At 37.0% G+C, this 16797-nt stretch overlaps 3 protein-coding genes across 5 annotated transcripts; 1 reads left to right on the top strand and 2 right to left on the bottom strand.

The window, feature by feature from the left end:
* Positions 1-918: 918 nt before the first annotated feature.
* slc2a10 (solute carrier family 2 member 10) lies at positions 919-5033 on the bottom strand. Of its 2 annotated transcripts, XM_079396027.1 has the most exons (6): positions 4832-5033; positions 4343-4414; positions 2311-3525; positions 1968-2090; positions 1734-1869; positions 919-1559 (listed from the first exon to the last, which is right to left on the bottom strand). In XM_079396027.1, exons 2-6 carry the CDS (start codon positions 4353-4355, stop codon positions 1466-1468), a joined length of 1581 nt encoding a protein of 526 aa, XP_079252153.1. In that variant the 5' UTR covers positions 4356-4414; positions 4832-5033; the 3' UTR covers positions 919-1465. The 2 variants fall into 2 exon arrangements, with proteins under 2 accessions (XP_079252153.1, XP_079252154.1); XM_079396028.1 differs by lacking the exons at positions 4343-4414; positions 4832-5033 and having other exon boundaries at positions 2311-3991.
* Positions 5034-6466: 1433 nt separating this feature from the next.
* On the top strand, positions 6467-11654 carry LOC306856722 (EKC/KEOPS complex subunit TP53RK-like). Of its 2 annotated transcripts, none has more exons than XM_079396138.1 (2): positions 6467-6731; positions 8024-11654. In XM_079396138.1, the coding sequence occupies exons 1-2, from the start codon at positions 6503-6505 to the stop codon at positions 8506-8508; spliced, it is 714 nt and encodes a 237-aa protein (XP_079252264.1). In that variant the 5' UTR covers positions 6467-6502; the 3' UTR covers positions 8509-11654. The 2 variants fall into 2 exon arrangements, with proteins under 2 accessions (XP_079252264.1, XP_079252265.1); XM_079396139.1 differs by having other exon boundaries at positions 6472-6820; positions 8024-8952.
* Positions 9412-16720, bottom strand: serinc3 (serine incorporator 3). The gene is made up of 10 exons (XM_079396140.1): positions 16502-16720; positions 15461-15622; positions 15066-15259; positions 14785-14864; positions 13559-13696; positions 11683-11852; positions 11400-11490; positions 10985-11186; positions 10296-10523; positions 9412-10149 (listed from the first exon to the last, which is right to left on the bottom strand). The coding sequence occupies exons 1-10, from the start codon at positions 16532-16534 to the stop codon at positions 10011-10013; spliced, it is 1437 nt and encodes a 478-aa protein (XP_079252266.1). The 5' UTR covers positions 16535-16720; the 3' UTR covers positions 9412-10010.
* Between the last annotated feature and the right edge of the window lie 77 nt (positions 16721-16797).

The following is a 16797-nucleotide window of genomic DNA, read 5'->3' as shown; positions in this document are numbered from 1 at the left end:
GATGGTGGAGTTTTTTTCTTTCCATTTGGACCCAATGGTGCACACAGGAACATTTAGGAGTTGTGAAATCCGTCTGTAACCACTACCATTTTTTATGCAGCACAACAATCTTGTTGCGAAGGTCTTGGGACAGCTCTTTGCCTCTACCCATTATGAGATGTTTGTATAGTTGCATTCAGAGGTGGGTAAGGCTTTTTCTAACTGATTAACCTGCAATATTCTAATTTGCACAAATAGGAGGTTGAACTAATTAGTGAAATCAGCTGTTGTCTTGCTTTGTCTTGCCTTGGTGTACTGCTTTTTCTTTGTGTGTTCAATACTTTTTTCTTCTCCTATTTCACTTCATTAAATATAACTTTTTTATGGATTGTAATTTTATGATTTCTTTATCTGTGTAGATTTCTTGCGTTAATACCAGCATCTGGTCAAAATTTCATGTGAATTGCTGCACTGGAAATGTGTTTAATAAAAAATGTGTTCAAGTGTTGAATACTTATTTCCCCCCCTGTATATATATATATATATATATATATAAATACAGTAATCCATAACTTCTGTATACCCATAATCCAGTAATAAAGAATCATTGCTTATCAAGTCTTTGTATTCAGTTCATTTGACTGAACCAACATTAACAGTGTGGCTATGGAAATATACCAACAGTTTTCATTAGACAAGCAATTCTGATGGGTTGCAAATAAAGAAATATATTGTTAAGATTTAAATATCATACTTTGAACCTGTACAAATTAGAGCACTGAAGTGGGCAATCATGAACTGTTCAGTTCCCAGGGAATGCATGAAATGATCAAATATATATATATCCTGAATGCAAAGAAAGTGCCAACATATGAATGTTCATTGACCATTTTAAAATTCATGCAAAGTAATTATAGTATTTATAAATGCATTGCGTTTAATAAGAGAGGGACTTTATTTTGCACTATGCCCTACTTTTCTGAGTGCATAATTTCTTTTTTCATTGAGCTGCAAAAAAGTACATATCAATTTCAGAAACTTCATTTATTTAAACATCTACATGAAAAATTTAAGATGTTCCTGACATTTCTCAATATCTCTGTATATTTGTTCTGTGTGCAATTCCACAGATCATCACACATCATTTAAACAATGTTTAAATTTAAATTGTACATTTTTTAATGTGCTCTGACACATAGATTTTGTCACAGACTACAAAAGCCATACAATAAGAGTAAAGTACGTGTAATGTATACTTATTCCAAATTATAATTACAAAAGTATTCCATGATTTCATAAAAATGTATCACTAGTAAATATCACATGCATGTGAACTAAAAATGTGAATCATAGTTCAATACTTCCTACAAAAGAGAAAACAAAAATAGATAGCCATTATCATTAAAACATTGAACAATATTATCCAGTGAACAGATTGATCCATATTGATGGTCAGCAGAGGGATTTCATAACTTTCTGCTTCATGTCATGTTGTTGTGCTTGTCAAGTGAACTCTCTGATACCCTGGGGAGAAATGTCTTCTTTGGAAAATATTGCAGAATTCCTCTCTGTGAATAAATCTAAAACAAAGAACAGATTTTGAGTAATGCATTGACTGGATGTTGTCAGATATTGCTGAATTGCATCAAGCACAAGTCAGAATCCATTACTATTCCAGTTCATTCTGACCAAATTACTTTACTCCAAAGGAAAAACCTGCTTTTCTGGTCACAACAGCAAATATGTTCTCCTACCGTGTCTGAGAGAGTTCTCTGTCAATTTTATGAAGAGATTTTCCTTTGGTTTCTGGTAACACGAGGTAGATGAACACAACTGCTGCCATTCCAATAACTCCATACACAACGAATATTCCAGATAGACCTATCACATCTGAGAAAAATGTCATTGAAATATGATGAAAATTATTTGCAAATACATTTCATATAATGACGACTGACCTTGTGTGTGGCCGTGGTGGTTGTGCATACCTGTTATACTCAAGAAAGAAAAGGTAACTATGAGGTTGGCCCCCACATTGAAGCAGTTGATGAATGAATAGGCTCTTCCCCTGACTTCTTTTGGAAATATCTCACTTAGCACAAGCCATGTCACTGTGAACCAAATATGCAGTTTCATGTAATTAGTACTAGCTGTTGTGTAGCATCAAATACTGGTAGATTAAGGAATTTCTGTGCCAATAGGCGCACCAAGCAGCTATTTGGACATCATTGTTTAACTGTATCAAACTGGTAGACAATTTTGTTTGGTGCTGCCAGTGACACTGCATCTTTAATCACAGTAAATTTATAGAAATACTCCAAGAAAACTTACTTGGTCCAAAGCTGACTGAGAAGGCACTCACAACTGTCATCATGCAGATAAAAATAATCCACTTATACATGTCCTCTGAGTGTGAAGAAAGATTTGAACCTCCGTAAGCATCATGTGTTTCATGTCCAGCAGATGGAGCACTTTGATTAACCAAGTTGATGCCCACATTTTCTTGATTTTCAGCTGGTGAGGTCAAATTTGAATGTGGTTCTAATGAAGTGCATTGTTTTGTTGTATCAATCACGGACTGTCCGCACAAGACACCAGTAAGTATCAATCCTATAGCCAGCACTGTGGATCCCCCAATCAGAAGTGATCTTCGACCAACTTTGTCTGAACATACCATTGCCAAAAGAGTAGCAATGACTTTGACTATACCCAGACCCACCGATGCAAGAACTGCAGATGCATTGCTCTGAAATCCCACCGAGAAAAGGATGGTGGAAGCGTAGAAGAGGACATTCGGCTGACCTGTGAATTGTTGACTGAGCACCAGCCCAAGACCAATGGCGGTTCTTCTGCACATGTTGTCTTTGGATTTGAAAAGGTCAAAGACACTATATTTAACTTGTTCTGTTGGGTGCTGAATTGATATTTCTCCTGTTAATCTATCAGATTGCAGACTATCGTCCTCCGTTACGAGGCTTTCAGAGGTACCAGTTGTCCGAGGTAAAAACCCAATGGACACCAACTGCATGAGAGATGGTATAATAGCAAGTCCAAACATGTACCTCCATCCTGCTTGGATTCCAGATAAAACGTAGTTGACCGCATAGGCCAACAAGATCCCAACTGTAATTCCAACTTCGTACAGGGTAACCATCAACCCTCTGCGTTCGGGAGCAACCATCTCAGAGACAAAGATGCAGCAGCTCATAGAAGAAATGCTCATTGCAAAACCAATGATGGCCCTACCAACCACCAGTGCCAAAAAAGATAGGCTTGTAGTTAGGATAATGGTGCCTCCCAGGATGAGGAGATTACTCAGTAAAATGGATGTCCTCCTGCCATGACGATCAATCAGCCAGCCACCAATCACTGATGCTGACAACGATCCGATCAGAAGAGCGCTAACCACGGCTTCCTGCTGGACACAACCCAGATAGAACTGAGCTTGAAGCTGCGGCAGAGCGCCGGATATTATTCCGAGCTCATAGCCGAACACTAGACCACCAAGAGTGGACGCAATGATAGTGAGCACCAGGACAGAGCAACCTAGGAAAGAGAAAGTAACACACAAATAACACACAGCTGGGATGGCCTGCTCATATGCTCTTAAAAAAATAATTATAATAATTGCATGAAGAACCTTTAACATCCATGGAACCTTCACTGCACAAAAGGTTCTTCCGATTATTGAAATATTATTCTATGAACTGCTAACAGAAAGGTTCTTTGTGGAACCCAAATGGTTCTTCTATTGCATTGCTACAAAACCTCCCTTTGAACCTTTATTTTTAATAAGAGTGTGGTGAACCAGGACTTTTCTTGGTTTTCTGAGAATCTGACTTACCTGCTCAGGATGTCTGTCTTTCAACCAGCAGTTAAAAAGGCCATGTATCAAATTACCATCCAATAAATGTGTTAAAAATGTAAGTAGCACATCTCCTCGGGCTGCAACCATGGGTAGCATATTTTTATGAGGCTGGACTAACCTACAACCCTAACTTGACTCCAAATATAGTGAGGGTAGATCATCCTGATAGATAGGTCAGATTTTCAGAACACTGGTCAACTTAAAACATAGACCAGTGATCTTTAAATTACAAGAAATAGAAAACATACATCAGGCCATAAACTATGAACTGCATATTATAATTATTGCTACATGTTCTAGATCAAGTACAACGATATCACCTAACTATTTCTATAACGGGCTACAACCAATTCAAAAACAGCCAACTGATGTTAAAATATGTCGTATTTGTTTGCTATAGAGATAACCATTATCAATTACAATACTTCGTTTTGTATTTTTCTTACAAATTACATGCAAAAACACAAATAAGCATCGAAAAGGTCTGACACTTACCCATTTTAAACATTATTTACAGAAGCTGGCTCATCAAATACGCAACAAGTCTGTCTCGTCCGGCAATATAATCTATTTCCAAAACAAAAACATAAACATAGCGAATGTGATCTGCGAGTTTTAAAGGACAATCTGTTGTTTATCTGTCTAGTCGTCCGGGACTGAACGCTGTCACCATGACAACTCCCGCGTTTCATTAGAGCAGAGCAAGAGTGCGTTTCTAATTAGCTATTAATCATCTGCAGCTGATGTTTCTAAACTGCAGTCCTGTCCTCAGAACTTCGAAGCCTGTGGGATTTATCTATTGCTCCCTGTAAAGTTTTCGGAAGCCATGCGTGTCAAAGGGAATTATAGTACAGTAGAATAACATCTTCAAGACCAACCAGTTATTTTTAAAGCAGAAGTGAAAAAAATGAAGAGGCTGGCGACCATTTAAACAGTAAGTTACTTAGACACCTAAAAGTAGCTACCGCTAACCCGCCTTCTCACCTCTGACCGATTAACATCCCTCAGACCAGATGTTTATCCCGATAGAAAACTGACTGGATCAAAATGTACATTGTTTAAGATTATACGCGGTCCACATAGTCACTGCAAAAGGAAATCGCTACTATGGCGCATAATAATCTGCTTTTTTTCTGGCAAAGTTCCCTGGAGCCTTCTCTCAGTGAAGTCTGTTCATCCAGGAGTCGCAGCTACGTGGCAGGAGGCTGCACTCTTCCTTAAACTCAGCGAGCCTTTGTAAATAAAGTTCTGAAACCATTAATATTATAATGTAACTGCATGTCGTATTGAGTCTTACTAACACATTTAATATAAAATAATATAATTAATGAAAAAAAAAACAGACACCATCACAAATTTTGTATTGGTTTTAATGGAAACTGGACCCTGTGGGTCTCTACTGGTAATTGATCTCCTATTGGTGACTTGTTAAAACCAATAAATCCTAAAACACACTACAGAAAACCATTTTTTAATGGTTTAAAGTTGATGGTAATGTTTGTATTTGTAGTGGAAACCATTAGACTTGTCTGTGATTCTATTGTTTTGATTTGTTTTCAGCAGGGAGTATAGTAAACATCAAACTAATTAACAATTAATCTCTAATAAATAGCAGTGCTATCTTTGTTTTCGATCTTTCTAATTTTGGTCTGATCGAAGAAGATCGAAGAGTGATGATAATATCTTGAAAGTTGACATAAAAAGCCTATACCACACATACTGAAAGGTTTGTTTGTGCTAATGCCTCTGTCCTGCTTCTGAAGCGGTGATTGTTTATTTGTTTATTTATTCCACAGTTCAAATATTCAAATAGCCTATTAGACTCGGACACTACGCTGAAAAAAATCTAAATTGCTAAAACATTTGTGTCGTCAGAGTGTAATACTACAGCATTGGAAGAGAGAGAAGACTGGTTCTGTGGGTAACAAATGCACTATAATGGGAATTTGGGTGATAAATTACAGTGTTTATGTCAACTGTCTTTTTAAAGGTTGTTGGACAATGAATGCACTAACGATACTAAAATGTGGAGAAAGAGTAAGAGATTATAAATAATAATAATAAAAAAAGATTATGTATAGGATATAGTTATATGTTCTGACTCTTACGCAGCAATATCGAGCTTTGCAAGTGGAGTAAAATCATCAAGGCAAGACATGATATATGAGATTCTTGCAAGTTTAAGAATAAGTAATCCTGCTCATGTGGGAGTGGAGGCCAATGAAGAGGTTGATAAGCTCTTAAACACAGAGAAATAGATATTCAAGTGACTCTTAGTAAAAATGAGATTAAAGGGAAAATTAAAGAATTCATAAACAATGAATGGCAAGAAGTATGGAAGGGTAGACGTATACTATATTCAGCAGCAAGTAAGAAATGGAAGAAGTGTAGGAATAGGAAAGAAGATATAATTATTCCTCGCATCCGAATAGGGCATTCTACTTTAAATTTAGAGTTATAATTTACTAATTACTCATTTTAATAACTTTTTTTTATTATTATTGTTGTGCTTCACACTCCAGTCCAGTTGGTGGCGGTAAATGCATTAAAAGTTGGTTTGCCATCCGCCTTAAAGTATCATTAGAAGAAGAAGAAGAAGTAGCATATTTTTTTTCCCCGGAAGTAGAGAACTATGTCATAGCGTCAGATTGGAACATGGCTCACTCAGACTCAGTAAAAGCGAGTGTCCCGTCGTATTTAAAGGAGGCACAGATGATTAAACAGGGCGCAGAAGCCCGCGTCTATCGAGGCACGTTTTTGGGTCGGTCCGTGATTATTAAAGAGAGATTCCCAAAATTATATCGCCACCCTGAGCTCGACGTGAAACTGACGCGCCGCAGAACCACACAGGAGGTGCGATCCATACTGCGATGCAGGAGAGCAGGTCCGTGCACAACCACAGCTACCAGTGCTGGCATATACCCTTCTCATTTCAGTCAGAATATGCTCTCATATTCACAATAACAAGAATAGGTATTATTTGAAATTCTACATTTGTAGGGCAGCATCCAGAGCTTTATTTTATATGTATATTCTTGTTTGAAGAAAATATATTTGACTAATCAAAGACTGCACAACATAACCTTAATTACAATAAGAGTTCAAATATTTGAAAGTATTTGGAAATTAAATTACCCACCCTCAAGTTGTTCCAAACCTGCATTAATTTTAGCTGTTGAACGCGAGATAAGTTATTTTGAGGAAATGAACCAAGCAGTTGCTGGAAGCCATTGACTTCCATAGTATGGAGAAATAATACTGTGGAAATCAATGACTTTTGGCAACCATCAACTCTGGTAACCAACATTCTTCAAAATATGTTTTGTTCATCAGAAAAAGAACAGGTTTGGAACAACTTCAGGGTGAGAAGATGATGACCGAATTTTCATTTTGAGGTGAACTGTCCTTTTAATGCTTCAATAAGGAAAATAATAATAGAACTTTATTTATATAGCACCTTTCAAGTGAGCTTTACATGATCAAGAATACACCGTTAAATAAGCAACAACATTACAGCCAATAAAAGAAATACATCAAGCATAAAGATAAAAAAGACCTACATACAACACATTCAATAGAAAACAATCATACATTTACAAAATAAACTAAAAGCCAAGTTAAAATATAAGGTTTTAGCTTCCTTTTAAAAAGCTGAGTTTACTAGCTTCCTAATATCTGATGGTAATGTATTCCATAGTTTTGGAACATAATTTACGAAGGCTGAGTCACCTTTTTTTTTTTTTCTTCTGGATGCATCCTGTATTGGATGATCTTAAGTTCTTGATGTAGTACAATTAACAAGAAAACTGGTTATGGAATTGGGTCCTTGCCCATTACGGGCTTTATACGTAATAAGAAGGACTTTATAATCCATTCAAGCCAGTGCAGTGTAGCTAAAACTGGTGTTATATGCACTCTTTTTTTTTTTTTTTTTTAGTTCTAGTCGATAGCTGAGCTGCCGAATTTTGGATAAGCTGAAGTCTATTAACTGATTTTGTGGATTTTTGATCTAGTTGAGTTAAAAGGGTCCTGTGGGGTGACAAATGACCTTTTTTCCATCAGACTGCATATGAGTGCAAACATAAATGTTAAGGTTTTTAATCTGCTAAATGAACAAATTTAAATGTAATTAACATCTACTCTATATGATCGACTTCTTCGTTTCCTTTGTCCCAGGTATCAACGCACCTGTTGTTTATTTTGTTGACTACACCACTCATTGCATTTTTTTGGAGGATATTATTCACTCCGTGTCCATAAGAGACCACATTGCATCGGCTCAAGTCTCAGAACAAAACCCACAGCATCTCCAGACTCTAGCAGAAAAGATTGGAGAAATCCTTGCTCAGATGCATGATGAAGATGTCGTCCATGGTGATCTCACCACCTCCAACATGCTTCTGGTCAGTGGAGCTGAAGACCAGAACATTAAGCTGGTTCTGATTGACTTTGGGTTGAGTTATATTTCTGCTCTACCAGAAGATAAAGGAGTTGACCTGTACGTGTTGGAGAAAGCTTTTCTCAGCACTCATCCCAAAACGGAGACTTTGTTTGAGAGACTTCTGAAAAGTTACACCGCTTCATCCAAAAAGTCCTCTGTGGTCATCAAGAAACTGGATGAAGTTCGACTGAGAGGACGGAAGAGGTCTATGGTTGGATAAAGTGTGTATTCTGGCATTGAAATGGTTTCACACAGGATTTGCTACAAGCTTAGAGCTGTAGTTTGATGTTGGAAATGTAGTCATCTTTGTAGTACATGAATGTGTAGGGTTTTTTGACACACTGAATATAATGTAATGAATGGTTTCATCTCAGATACTCCAATTCAGTGTGGGTGCATAATAGACAAATGCAGACCCTCGACTGAAGACTGGTTCACGCTTGGAAATCCGCTGATGCCTGGCCCACCTGATCAATTCTTAATGAATGTTGGTCAAAGAGTAACTTTTTTTTTTTGTACTGTTTCATCTATAGTTCAATAAAATAATTGTAGTGAAATAATAATTGCCAAAACAATGGCAGTTGAACTTTTGGAGCCCTACTAAAAGTACATGTGATGTTAAACATGTAAAATCATCATGTTCAGTGTGCTTCCAAGACCTGCGAAAGAAACCAATAAAAATAAAAAAAACATTCAAGTTTTGCTTTTGTAATGTGCTTTTAAACCAATAATATACAGTTTCTGGACATTCATGACTGATGGTCAAGTCAAATTAGCATTATTTATATACAGTAGTTCTTTATAACATACAGACTGTATGAAGAATAGTGATAAAAGATGGAGATGGAGAAAAAAACCTTTGCAGACACCAGGTTCAGTCGAGGGACTAGTTCTTGTGATGCAGCCTCATCAACATAAACTCACAAGTCAGAATTGAGGGTTAATGTTATTCAAAGAAATTGCAACAGACACTACATTGCTTCCTTCTGCTTGAAAATCAGGGAACATCATACCAGCATTAGTTGAGGAGGAGTTGTAGTCTGTACAGCAGCTTGAAACATGACTGTAGAGCTGCTTCGATGGTATAAAATCAATGACAAAACCATGCAACTACAATAGTGTCCATGATCACTTATTTTCAATTTAATTGATCTTAAATATGTTAATTCATTAATACATTGTACATATAATACAATAATTTTCCTGGTTATACAACATATTTGATAACCAAAATATATTTGCATCCTCGATGTCCATTACTGCCTATTGTTGTATCAGAAATGGGGTTTTTGTCACTGTACTCCTTGATTTTATGATGAAATATAGCATTTTTAAAACACAGTAAAGATACAAATAATAGAAAGATTGGTACATTTTGCCTGACCAACAGAGATATAAAACACTGTTTCAGCAAGTACAAAAGTACAAACGCAGCATGATAAAAAAAAAAAAAGTTTTATCTAAAGCAGTAAGCAGACATGGAAGAAATATAAAACGCATTGTCATTCCAACCGATGGCACAGAGAACATCCTAACACATGCTGAGGATATTAGGCAAAATTGTCCAAAAATAAAATCCATAAAAACATTAAAACTCCAATAAATAGGAACAAAAACAAAACAGTATCTTTATAATAGCATCAAGGCTGTAGGACATTAAAGATTCTCATAGCAATGAAATAGAAGAACCTTTATTTTAGAAGGTGTTCTGCAGAAATGCATCTAGGTGAAGTCTCTGTTGGTGAGAATCATCGGAGCAACCAGAGTCCAGGTGTATAATGAGAGACAGACCCAGCTGGATGAGATTTTCACCCACACTGCCGTCCACTTGCTCATCATGGCATTGTAGTCTGCATCAGGACTGGTTTGACAATAAAAATCAGTTATCATTTGCATATAATTATATAGAGTGCCTGCTGTTGCGTGTGTTTCTACTTTTCTGTTCAAAATGTTAAAACAATAAAAATTCTCCATCCTACTTTAGTGATAACTGGGAAATGCACACACCTGTACCAGTTGGTGAGAGTCATCATGATGTAAAGGGATGCCAGGAACAGCATGAAGTGAAAGAAAGCGTAGCTGTACTGAACAGTGTCCCGTTCGTTGTCCTCCACAATTGGTGTTGTGACCTCCTCTTCTGTCTCAGGACTTAATGTGCAGCTTTCATCCACGACTGTGCTATCTTTAGCTGCTAAGGTTAGTTTATTAACTTGACTGGTATTGGAAGAGCGTATACTGTGAGGGGGAAAAAAATGAAGCTCTTTATGGCACAAGTATTAGAACTTTATGTCCCATCTGGATACTTGTGTTGTGTTCAATATAATGTCTTCAAGAATGTTTATTAATATATAGTTAAAAGCTTGGACACACATTCCCATGCATGCTTTAAGGTTGTTGGTAAATTGGTCCAACAACCTACCCATTAAAAAAGGTATATGGTAAAGGTAAATAATGTACATTTATTCAAATATGTCTAGAGTTTTTACTGGCGGTTATAACATATGCACATCTCCAAAGTCCTTGATGCTGCTGTTTCCACCATACATAATGTTATCATGAAGTTTGAAGCCCATGATGCAGTAGCCAACCTCACTGTCAGTGGCCATAAAGAGAAAACTTGAAAATTCTTAATTATTTGAAAAAAATTGCAAGAATGCCAGACAACGACTGCATATATCACAGTAAAAACACTATACCTTGAATACAAAATGCAGAGAACAAAAATTGCCAATCCGACGATGCTTTGAGCATCCCACCACTGCAAATATGGGGCAGATGGTACAGTTTCCTCTATGTCTACAATGATGATGGCTGTGTGGTTCTCGATCTCCAGTGGTGCGACAGTGGAGGACGTGATCTGCTGGAAGATGCTGATCAGACTCGGGTTGCATGTGCGGTCTGGAGATGAGGGATGGACACAAACAAACAAAAAAAAAACATCTTGAAATTAAGCAAATTTATCCATTTGATAGCAAACTTGAGAATTTCTGAAATACGTTTTTCCAAGCTTATTGGAAGCCGCAAGGTCAAACATTCTGAATATCAAGACATGGTCTAATTTAGCTAAGAAAGAAGACAAATTAAATGGATAAAAACCTTTGTGAAGCTAACCTGGCTCATTGGTCATGGCTGACCAGGTGAGGTACATGGTGTACAAAGTCATAATGGATGACTGAAGAAGACCAGATCTGGGCTGGTATTCCTAGAATTATACACAGTCTCATTTCACTGGACTATAAATCACAAACAGACCATAACTGATTAACGAATACTAAACACAAATGAAAACTGTGTGGCTTAATTATGTTTATATGACAGGTACAGAGAAGCAAATGTCCCAGAGAAAACACTTGTTCCCTTGGCTTTGTAAAAAAAATTTTTTTACTGTAAATACCTGAATTCTGGGCAGTACAGACAGAGCAGAAGCTCCGACACATAATAACATGTTGAAGCAGATGAAGAACTTGTTCAGCACGCATCCTTCTGGCTGAGTGTAGATGTTATAGCAGAGAACTGCAGCCGTGAAGGACAGAATATAGTTCACTCCTGTTACCGACAGCAAGGCTAGAAGGAAGGAGTATTGAATTACTCAACATACAGTGCCCTCCATTAGTATTGGGACAGTAAAGACAAAATTGCTCTGTTGGCTGTGGAGTCAAGACATTTACAAATATTATTAAAAGATGAATATGAAACAAAACTACAGAATGTCACATTTTATTATTGGGTGATTCAACACACAGATGTTTTTCCAGCTCGGAAGTTCAGCACTTTTAGAGTTTCATCCCTCTATCTGATGTGAGCATAAGTATTGGAGCAGTTGCCTCACAGGTCTTTCTAAGTGATCAGCTGTGTCCTGTTGCATTAATTCTTCAGATATTAAAAGCAGGAAATGTGTCGTATCAGTTATATCCATTACTTCTGTATTCTGAATCTTGCATTCGATGATGACACACACAAACCAGGATGAAGATGAGGGAGCTGACTTTGAGAGAAAAGCAAGCAATTTGGATGCTAAAAGAAAAGAGGAAGTCAGTTAGAGCTCTAGCAAAAACAAAGGGCATGGAGAAATCAAGAGTTTGGAAACCACCAGCAACCAACAACTACCTGATCGGCTGAGAAAACAACAGTAGTTGATGACAGACAAATCATAAAAGCTTTGAAAATGAATCCTAAAAGACGTGTCTGTAAAATCACCAACAACTCCCAGAAAGCTGGGTGATGCTCTGACAATCTACTGTCCTCAGGAGACTTTGACACAGAATTACAGATGCTACACAGCAAGATGCAAACCTCTGACCAGCACCAAAAATAGAAAGGCAAGATTAGAGTTTGCAAAAAAGCACAAAGGTGAGCCAGAAGAGTTTTGGAACTGTGTTTATGGACCGATGAGACAAAGATGAACATTTATCTAAGTGATGAGAAAGCAAAAATGTGGAGAAAAAAAGGGAACTGCAATGATCCCAAGCATACAGCCTCATCTGTAAAGCATGGTGGAGGTGGTGTCATGGCATGGGCATGCATGGCTGTCTCTGGAACAGGCCCTCTCAACTTTACTGATGACTTAATGTATGATGACAGTAGCAGAATGAATTTGGAAGAGTACAAAACCATCTTGCCTACCAATATTCAAGAAAATGCCACCAGATTCATTGGGAAGTGCTTCATATTGCATCAGGACAATGACCCAAAACACCCTGCCAGTTCAGTCAAGGAATTTATAAGGGCAAAGAAATGGAAAGTCTTAGATTGCCCAAGTCAATCTCCAGATTTAAATCTGATTGAACATGAATTTCACCAGCTGAAGAGGAGAGTAAAGGCAGAAACTCCCCAAAACAAGCAACAATTGGGATTGCTGTATTAAAGGCTGGGAAAGTATTTCAAAGGATGAGACCAAGAGTCTGGTGATGTCTATGGGTCACAGACTCACTGCTGTGATTGTGCTCAAGGGATCTGCAACTAAATAATAGCTTTTAATCTTTTATATCTGCCTTATGTTCAACTGTCCCAATACTTATGCTCCCCTCAATGAGTGGGATGAACTCTAAAAGTGCTGTTTTTTTTATTTGGTAAAACATGTATGTGTTGAAACGGCTAATAATAAAATGTGACATTCTGTATTTTTGTCTCATATTCATCTTTTAATCATATTTGCAAATGTCTTGACTCCACAGCCAACAGAGCAATTATGTCTTTACTGTCTCAATACTTATGGAGGGCACTGTACATATTATAACAAATAGGTTTACACACGTAACATATTTACCTACCTATATACCACCTCTGTCTGTTTTCTTTTTCCATTTTATCAACCCAGGATTCGTTCCACGAGTGGGCAAAGTCAATAAGCAAAACCAGCTGAATCAGAATAAAGCAAAATGCTCCACAGCTTCCCACAATAAACCACACTAAAGAAAAAGACATAAATTAACTTAGATTTCTTGCAAACAAAAATTGAGCTGGGCATAAAGAATGAAGAACATGTGATTCACAGAGGCCTCCAAAAACTTGCAAAAAGCACTGTTTGTTTTTCCTTTAACCATTGAACGGAACTAAACGATGAAAAGCAATGCCTCTAGAGGTGATGCACAGGTAATGCTTAATAAGTTATTACATTATTAATAATAAACAGAATTTAAAAAAAAAATCCTCTGCAAGTACAAATTGAATGCTAAATATAGTTTGAATGGTTGTTTGGTTGCTTGCTCCCATTAACAACATTAAATCTGCAGTGTGTAATTTGTGCAGAACTGATCCGTCGCAGAGCCTCACACTAACCCCATTAAAAACATAGATGCTTATCACAGTGAAAAGAGTAAAGTCAACAGATCTGGTCCAAAAACAGCCATAACGCTCACTATACTCTGAACTCTTTATATACTACTACCTACTAGTTATCTGCACACCTCTATCATAACCTAAATCAATATTTAAATATTTTGTAACAATAATTTACCTTAAAACAATTAATGTCTTTACTGATGGTATACATGTGTAATGAGGGCTGGCATACACTATACTGCCAAAAGTATTGGGTCACCCCCTTCTAATGAACACGTTTGACTACTTTAGTAATTTCTATGAGTACAAATCTTAATGTTAAAGCATATAATTATATTCTAGGGAATTGTGTGCTTCTAATTTTATAGCAACAGTTTGGACAGGACCCTTTTCTATTCTAACATGGCAGTGCCTCTGTGTATAAGACACGGTTCAAAAAGACATGATTGATTCAGTCAGTGTGGAAGAACTTGACTGGTCTGCAGAAAGCCAGCTGAACACCTCTGGTATGACTTTAAATGTAGACCTTGAGCCACAAACTCATCACCAAACACCAATGACTTGTACATACACTATATGGACAAAAGTGTTGGGACACCCCCTTCTTTAGAACAGAACAAGGCACTTCCAAAACAGTAGCAACAAAGATGGAAGCATAATTCACACATTTAAAAATTGTAGGTGATCAGATTTATAAAATGAGTTCAATTCTTACTTCGGGTAAAAGGCCCCTCTGGAATATAGAAGGCACCAACAGTGACAGCAATCATGGCTGCAATCTTGAAAAACCAGAACCTAATGAAATATAGAGATGTCTCAGTAGTTTCATAAAATGACCAAATACTATAGTATTAATTCCACAAACTGTAGTTTAGCAATAAACAGATTATATGTATTATAAATCAAATCAACAAGAAGAATGTATAGTTTGGAATCAAGTAATCGACAGCTTGATTTTGAACAGAAAATAGGTCCACATCATCTTAATGGACTAACCCATTGTGGATTGCAGCTCTGGGATCTCGGCTGTTCTTCACATTGAACGTGAGCAGAGAGAACGTGAGAAAGAACAAACTCATGCCACAACAAACCCGGTACACAGCCTTATAGCCCAGAAAAACCTCACACTGAACATTGGCCTCAATTCCTGGTATACTGGATCCTGCTCCTCCACTACAGAAACCAGGGATCTAAGAATGAAGAAATTAAAATGCTTTCAGCATCCCGCTAAACCATAAAACGTCATGAAACTACAAACAGTATTTTATCTCCGCATCAGAGACAAGAATCTAATAATTTCATCACAATGTAAAAACCCCTTTTGGTCTACATTACTTGAGTTATTGGATTATTTCTAACTCTACTAATGCTTCAAAATAATTCATTCTTACTCTTTTAAGCTGTTGTTCAACACCAGGTGACAACATGACACAGGCAATGATGGTACCAAGCAAAAGAATGAAGGCATACGTGATTCGGGTAACAATAGACTTCTTGATCTGTGGGCAGCATCTGCACCTAAGACACCCTGCATGGTTGCAAAGGCAAGAAACCTTAAGGAAAAATAAAAAAAAAAACATAAAGAAGAATTACATAATTCTTTTATAAAGAAGAATGACAAAAAAAAGACAAATCAAGATGATAGGCTCTTATGCAAAAAGACTTTCTGCTGCATTAAAAGCAAAAAGTGCTTCAGCGGAGCATTGGTTGAGAGGGGTGCACATGGAATTGATAGATGTTAATGTTAAGACCGTTAGTGCTGTTAAAACCTCTGTCTCCAGCAGCAGCAGCAGGTCTAACAGGCACAGAGACGGTTTATGAATTAGACACTAAGATTTAAAGCAGCTGATGTGAGATCTGAGCTCAGTCTGTTGTAAACAACTTAATACTACTGTCACCTTGAGAAGCCATGTTCACAACGCATGCAGCTAAACCATGTGCTTGATGTTATTATATGCCAACACCAGAATACACCAGAAATTAAAAATGATCTCTAGAGTACATGTGTTTAATAATCTCTAGAATATTCTTTATAGACTTGTCATATACATTCTATAGAATTCACACGCTTAATAATAAAAAAGTAGGCTATTATGTAGATTGCATGTGTTTAATAATATTCTCAAGAATTTACCTGTGCTTAATATTATTCTGTAGATTTCATCTGTTGTTATATTATTCTCACTTACCTTTATTTAATTATATTACATTATGAACCTTTTGGTACGTAATTGATGTGAGGTAACTGCTGACTGTCAGAGGAAACAATATAATCCACTTAAGCAGGATCTTAAGTAACAGGTGATTTTCTTGACCTGTCCTGCTTTCATTACACATCAGTCAAATTTCTTTGATTTCATGAAAAGTTTCATTATATTTCAATCTGAACAAAATGGGAATTTATAGGTACATAAAAAAGCAAAGCGACTTACCCAACCAGCCAGGGCCCCCAACACAGCACCCATAATCTACCTACTTTCAGCAAGAGACACAATACCTCCAATCTCCTGTTAATGTTAATAACGAGTCAATTCAAAATAAGAGGCAAATAAATAAAAACAGGACTCAGGAGCTATCCCTTAGAAATGAACACCGCATGCTGAAAAATGTCATGCTGGCCTTAATGCAGGTGTCAGCTCCGATCCGATGACAGGTGAGACCCGTCACGTGACCAAACATCACTCATATTAATGACGCTCCGTGACGTTTACCCAACTTACCTTACTGA

Source organism: Barbus barbus, assembly GCF_936440315.1.
Source record: "Barbus barbus genome assembly, chromosome: 37".
NCBI classification, from domain to species: Eukaryota; Metazoa; Chordata; class Actinopteri; order Cypriniformes; family Cyprinidae; genus Barbus; species Barbus barbus.
The sequence above is the reverse complement of the archived record's forward strand: the minus strand, read 5'-3'. Positions and strand labels throughout refer to the sequence as shown.

Coding starts and splice junctions, on each gene's coding strand:
- LOC306856722 (XM_079396138.1), top strand. CDS start 6,503: ATGGCTCACTCAGACTCAGTAAAAGCGAGTGTCCCGTCGTATTTAAAG. Junction 6,732..8,023: donor ACTGCGATGCAGGAGAGCAG/GTCCGTGCACAA, acceptor CCTTTGTCCCAG/GTATCAACGCACCTGTTGTT.
- serinc3 (XM_079396140.1), bottom strand. CDS start 16,534: ATGGGTGCTGTGTTGGGGGCCCTGGCTGGTTGG. Junction 10,524..10,984: donor CTCTGCATTTTGTATTCAAG/GTATAGTGTTTT, acceptor TCCCCCTCACAG/TATACGCTCTTCCAATACCA. Junction 10,150..10,295: donor ACTCTCACCAACTGGTACAG/GTGTGTGCATTT, acceptor TTGTCAAACCAG/TCCTGATGCAGACTACAATG.
- slc2a10 (XM_079396028.1), bottom strand. CDS start 3,628: ATGTTAAAGGTTCTTCATGCAATTATTATAATTATTTTTTTAAGAGCA. Junction 1,870..1,967: donor TTCTTTCTTGAGTATAACAG/GTATGCACAACC, acceptor CATTTTTCTCAG/ATGTGATAGGTCTATCTGGA. Junction 1,560..1,733: donor AGAGAACTCTCTCAGACACG/GTAGGAGAACAT, acceptor TCTTTGTTTTAG/ATTTATTCACAGAGAGGAAT.